We start from the raw sequence: 6,000 nt of genomic DNA, 5'->3' as shown, positions 1-6,000 counted from the left end.
AGTGAATAGAAAGATAACTAACGGAGTCTAATTAAGTTAAGGTCTCTTCAAATTAAGTTAAATGTTTATAAGTCAGTTTAGAAGTGACTTGCCCATCCAACACCATGCTGTTCTGGATGCAGGTGTAGGGCTCAAGGGTAAGCTGCCCAAGATGGGCCACTTTGGCATGAAGATCATTTGAGTTAAAAAGCATCAAACCCCAGCAGATTCAGGAAAAGCTCTTTACTTCCTCTCTCAATTGCATAAAAGAATTTAGATAGAGGACCTGCTCCAGGAAGAGAGCTATCACCGTACGTAACTACAGTATAATATGAACTAGGTACTGTAGAGAAGGAGGAACCTAGCAAGACCTGTTTGATCAAAGTCCTCTCTTTGTCCCATTGTTTCTGAGTGGCCCAGCAAACACTTGTTTACCAAACATTGACTTCTTTTCATTCTTTCTGAAGATTGCATTTCTTCCCTTTGAAGACTTGGCCCCCTATTCCCTTCTCCTTAGTTCAAGATGATATATATACCTCATTTTGCCCATCTTTAAAATTTCCATGTCTGTGTGGGGATTTCCCATGAGTATGCTATTAAATTTGATTTTCTCCTGTTAATCTGTCTCGTGTCAATTTGATTCTTAGTCCAGCTAGAAGAATCTTGAAGGGCAGAGGAAATTCTTCCTCCCTAACCTAAAACAAATAGAGAAAATTAAGATCATTCCAAAGCAAGAAATGTAATACATTTTAGATTGACAGTAAAAGGAAACCTATTGACGGTAGGTAGGGGTTCATTTTTACCACATTGCATATCTATGCTGATTTTTAAAAAAAAATTATAAGCACATTTTGAAACCAGAATACATTTGATTTTCTCACACTGGTGGTCATTGATCTGCATTCATATTTAAGAAGAAATGGGGGCGCCTGGGTGGCTCAGTTGGTTAAGCATCCGACTTTGGCTCAGGTCATGATTTCACAGTTCGTGGGTTCCTGCCCCACGTCAGGCTCTGTGCTGATAGCTCAGAGCCTGGAGCCTGCTTCTGATTCTGTGTCTTTCTCTCTCTGCCCCTCCCCTGCTCAAGCTCTGTCTCTCTCTGTCTCTCAAAAATAAATAAATGAAAAAAAATTTAAGAAGAAAAGCCACTGAACTCAGGAGAAATCTATTTAACCTGCAAAGTATTCAAAAGTTGCTGGAAAAGCTTAGCTCCTGTACAGTCTAGTGACCTTGTTAAGCAGGTATGTTAAACACTCAAATGTATAATTTTCTACAGGTGTTTTTGGTAAAAACATTCTTTTTTCTTTTTCATGTCCTACAGCAAATCTCATTATCCTTCTTGTGACCCTGTAGGCCTCTCATTTTCTTTTGGCTTGTTTGCAAGTTTTGAAATATTAACTGCATCTCCTGCTTCAGGAAAGGTTGCCTGGCTACTGTCCATTTTTAGAGCGTTAATTCTTTTACTTTGCCATTGCTACTTGGAATAACAGCATTTAATGCCTTTTCCAAGAACCCAGGCATAATTAAAAATCTCTTATCTTTATTAAGTACAGCAGTAGTTATTCTCATTTGGAAGACTAAGAGGAATATACATTGGGGGATATGTATCAATTTTGAATCATGTTGAAACTAAATTAAAATGTCAAAAGGTGTCAGTCATGATGAAATTGAGGGAAGGAGGCTGTCAGACATAGGATTCCAGCTTTTTTTTAAAATTTATTTTTATTTATTTTGAGAAAGTTACAGAGAGCAAGCAGGGGAGGGGCAGAGAGAGGAGACAGAATCCTAAGCAGGCTCCACGCTGTCAGCACAGAGCCCAACACGGGGCTTGAACTCACGAACTGTGAGATCATGACTTGAGTTGAAATCAAGAGTCCAATGCTTAACTGACTAAGCCACCCAGGCGCCCCAGGATACCAGCTTTTAACTGAGGTAGGAGTAAAGAAGAGTAAATGAGCAAAAATGCCCAAGGGACCGGCTATCGGCTTCATCTCTCAGCTTTCAAAATTATCTAGAAAGGGAAAACTATATAATGGTGAAAATTTGTAGCCAATATTGAGGTCTACGAGATAGTGAAATGCTGAGCAACAAAGACATCAAGAAAATTTATTCAGTGGCTTTTTAAAAACATTCTCTAGTAAATTCCAGACACTATGCTCCACTAGGCAGGAGGGAGAACACTGCATAAAACAACTCCCCTGGGGACCTTGAACTATGATATAAATGAACACAGAAAGGCATTTGCCTGCTTTAGCATTTCTCAAAGTGAACGTCCACTGTGAGATGTTAGGAGGGATTACAGCAGGACTTCTCAGACTCTTTAATATGTTAATGAACATTGGGAATCATTTCTAAGAATGGGGTAATTATGCAGTGGTTCCTAAATTTATCTGAAGATACCGTCTTGGTTTTGTGCTTTTGCTTTGCAGTCGTGGGTCTGTTTTTGGAGGAACAGTTTGTGAACTTGTGAGACCAGTCTAGCCTGAAACACACGCTGGAAAATGCTAACATGAAAAATAGAGACATATTTGAGCTTTAAAGAATTTTAGAAATCTCTTCATCAAATATTTACTAAGTGCTTGAATCACTGAGACATGGTATGAGGCCCCATATCAGGCAGCTCTAAAATCGAGAGCCGTTTCATAGGGGCTAATAGCCCAAAAGCGGAATGACTCAAGTGTCCATCAACTGACAAGTGGTATATTCATATAAGTGAATAGTATTCAGCCATAGAAAGAAATGAAGTGCGGATACATGCTATGGCATGGATGAACCTTGAAAATGGTATGCCAGGTGAAAGAAATCAGATATAGAAGGCTACATATCATACAATTCCAGTTACACAAAATGTGCACAATAGGTAAATCCAGAGACAGAAAGCAGATAGTGGTTTCCAGAGACTGGGAGAGAGGGGATGAGGTGTGTCTGCTAATGAACATGTGCTCTCTCTTAGGAATGAGGGGAATGTTCTGGAATTAGTGACGATGGTTGAACTACCTTGTGAATATACTAAAAGCCACTGAATTTTACACTTTTAAGAGGGTGATTTTTATAGCATGTGAATTTTATTTCAAAAAAAATTTTTTTTCAACGTTTATTTATTTTTGGGACAGAGAGAGACAGAGCATGAACGGGGGAGGGGCAGATAGAGAGGGAGACACAGAATCGGAAGCAGGCTCCAGGCTCTGAGCCATCAGCCCAGAGCCCGACGCGGGGCTCGAACTCACGGACCACGAGATCATGACCTGGTTGAAGTCGGACGCTTAACCGACTGCGCCACCCAGGCGCCCCTCATGTGAATTTTATTTCAATTAAAAAAAATCTGAGTCCCCACCATACCAAATGCTTACCCCTCCCATATTATAGGAACTGAGAACAGCACAACCTTTTCTTGTCAACAATTATATTTAATGAAGATACTGTTATTTACAGAAGATATACATACATACAATTCCTACACATTAAATGTAGCCTAATTGTGAAAAGAGGAAAAAATGTACTCCAAAATTACATACTAAATAAAATAAATAAAAAGTAATCATTTGGCACAATATCTATTATATAGCAAATAAATAACTCTATACCATTGATTGAATGAACTATTTACAATCTATTTGAAAGTGCAAAACAATTGCTGAAAATTAAGATATCTGTAATAACATTTAAGTCCAGAAAATATGTGTTTTTTTTAGTCAGTAACAATAATTAGCCAATAGTAAAGATTTTTAATGCCCAGGAAAATATTTTAATTTTGAAAAATGTTTTGTGCATATTGTGCTCTTTTGAAATGTTCTTTTCTTATCTTAACGCTGGCAATTTTTAGAACCTTGGAGTTTCTTAGTGGAATTCTTATGTATGTAATCCTGATTTGTGAGTTTAAAAAAGTTACATTGTAAACATAAATATTATTCTATATATCATCCAGAAATTATGGACCAGTCCTCCCTAAATTACATCAATAGCCATAATGTTTTATAGTAATGTGGTTGGGTTCAATTCCTTCAGAGGTAAGACTATGAAGATGCTAGAATACAAGTTATGGTTTGGATTTATGTGATTCCTCAACACCTTCCAAGACCCCCATGCTCCAAAATCAAGGTTGAGATAAAATTGTGAAACTATACCACCACAGCATTTGTAGCACATCTCACTCAGCCAACTCTCTGAGAAAAACTGTCAGGGGCTTGATATGTCTCCTGACAATGGTGTTTCTACCATTATCATTGGGACTTAATTTATGTTTCAGCAAAGAGGATGGCACAATTGGAAATAAAATAGTGTGACTACAAATTGGAGATTCCTATGCTAGAGTGTGAAAGCTTTATGCAAGTCAAAGAATTTCTTCTCTTACTATGACGCTGGTACGCTGCAGCCCTGACATGTCTCAGGGTGCGTTTCTGCTTGTTTTGTAGAATTTTCTAGTGACAATACAGTCAGTAGTGGCATAAATGGCATTTTTTGAAAGACTGTGGACTGGAGGCAAACCATTGCTCTGGGCACTTTAAATGTCTACGGTCGACGAGGCTCTAATCTGTGTGACATCTGTGATAAAGTTCTCTGGTTGTCAATCACATTTAATTGCCGGACATAACTCCGGACATCCTGATGGTTCTTATTAGCTTGAGCTGCATCAGGATCTGTTGAAAGAGAAGAGAGCAAATTGGCATTGTGTAATATATGCATATAAGATACAGCTTTATTTTCTCCAATTATTTGTTACATTTACCATGGATTCAAAGTTTCCATTGAAACCTTTCAACATACCATATTCATTGAAATGTTTCCACTGGGATATTCCATCTCCTCTCTCCTACCCTTTTCTTCTCTGGAATCACCTATTTTGGTAATTTTCCTTTGTTGTAAAAAAAATGGCACCAAATTAAAGTGAAAGCATCCCCTGATAGCCCCTGGTTATACATTAAAAATTGCTTCCTCTTTCCATCCCACCTGTGTCTCACACTCAGCTCTCTTCTCCCTTTGATACAGACAAGGACTAATGGCAAAAGACGTAGTTTTTTTCTTTTTTTAAAAGTATTATTTATTTATTTTCGACAGAGAGAGAGAGAGAGTGGGAAGGGAGGAGAGAGGAAGAAAGAGAATCTCAAGCTGATAGGACAGAGCCTGATGTGGGGCTCGAACTCACAAACCATGAGATCATGACCCGAGCGGAATCCAAGAGTAGGACGCTTAACTGACTGAGCCACCCAGGTGCCCCAAGACATAGTTTTCAGTAGCTCCTAACAAAAGTGCTTAACACCTGGGCTGAACTGAAGCAAGCCAGTGAGATTAATAAATCTGACTCTCCTTGTTACTTGCAAAGAGTATACAGTATCACTGCATAGATGTGTGCTCTTCGAGACTGTTCACGTGTAAGGAAAAGCTCAGCTCATGCGCTGAAGTCATAACTTCTGCTAGACCTTCGATTTCCTGATGCTACTTGTTCGGAAATCCCAATTACTATTCTGTTCTCACCTACTTCCCCAAGCATGTAAGCCATGGAGCCATCTGAAGTTCACAGATTTCTCCAAAACCAGGCTGAAAGAAGAATCAAATAAGTGTCCAGAGCCCTCTGCAGAGAATATATATGGGTGAGGAAGGCCAAATCTGACAGTGGTGAACTGGAAACCCAGGTCCCTTTGAAAGTGACTATTCAGCTCCCGCATGATGCTGCTGTCTGGGAATCTGCATTCTGAGTTGCCAGAACTTCCTATTTTTCTAGAGAAATGAGAAGTCTGGATTTCTTTCCTGGAATTTTTTAATGGCTACATTATTTCCAAATAAAAGGGGAAACATGTTCTGTGTAGACCCAACACTTCTGCTGTAGTCCATGGGCTACCTCTGCCCCATGGATCACCAGTAGGGGGCTCTTTTCTAAGCAGGGCACTGACATCACTCCCAAAGACAGTTAGAATGCCATCTGCATATGGGGTGGAGGGTAGTGTTGCAGGTCTGAACACAGAATAGCAGAGAGAAAATACAAAGGCCCCTACTTGCTTTAGGAAGAAACTCATCAGTATAATT

The 6,000-nt window shown here is 39.2% G+C and overlaps 1 protein-coding gene across 6 annotated transcripts in view; it reads right to left on the bottom strand.

Moving 5' to 3' along the window:
• Window positions 1-3,365: 3,365 nt before the first annotated feature.
• Window positions 3,366-6,000, bottom strand: part of RAPGEF4 (Rap guanine nucleotide exchange factor 4) — a 290,524-nt gene continuing 287,889 nt past the window's right edge. For all 6 annotated transcript variants that reach the window (XM_043577056.1, XM_043577057.1, XM_043577058.1 and 3 more), the window contains one exon: window positions 3,366-4,616. In XM_043577056.1, the coding sequence (XP_043432991.1) occupies window positions 4,489-4,616 (128 nt within the window). In that variant the 3' untranslated portion in view covers window positions 3,366-4,488. The remainder of the gene's footprint in view (window positions 4,617-6,000) is intronic.

The sequence above is a fragment of the Prionailurus bengalensis genome, chromosome C1 (genome assembly GCF_016509475.1).
Source record: "Prionailurus bengalensis isolate Pbe53 chromosome C1, Fcat_Pben_1.1_paternal_pri, whole genome shotgun sequence".
Taxonomy (NCBI): Eukaryota; Metazoa; Chordata; class Mammalia; order Carnivora; family Felidae; genus Prionailurus; species Prionailurus bengalensis.
The sequence above is the reverse complement of the archived record's forward strand: the minus strand, read 5'-3'. Positions and strand labels throughout refer to the sequence as shown.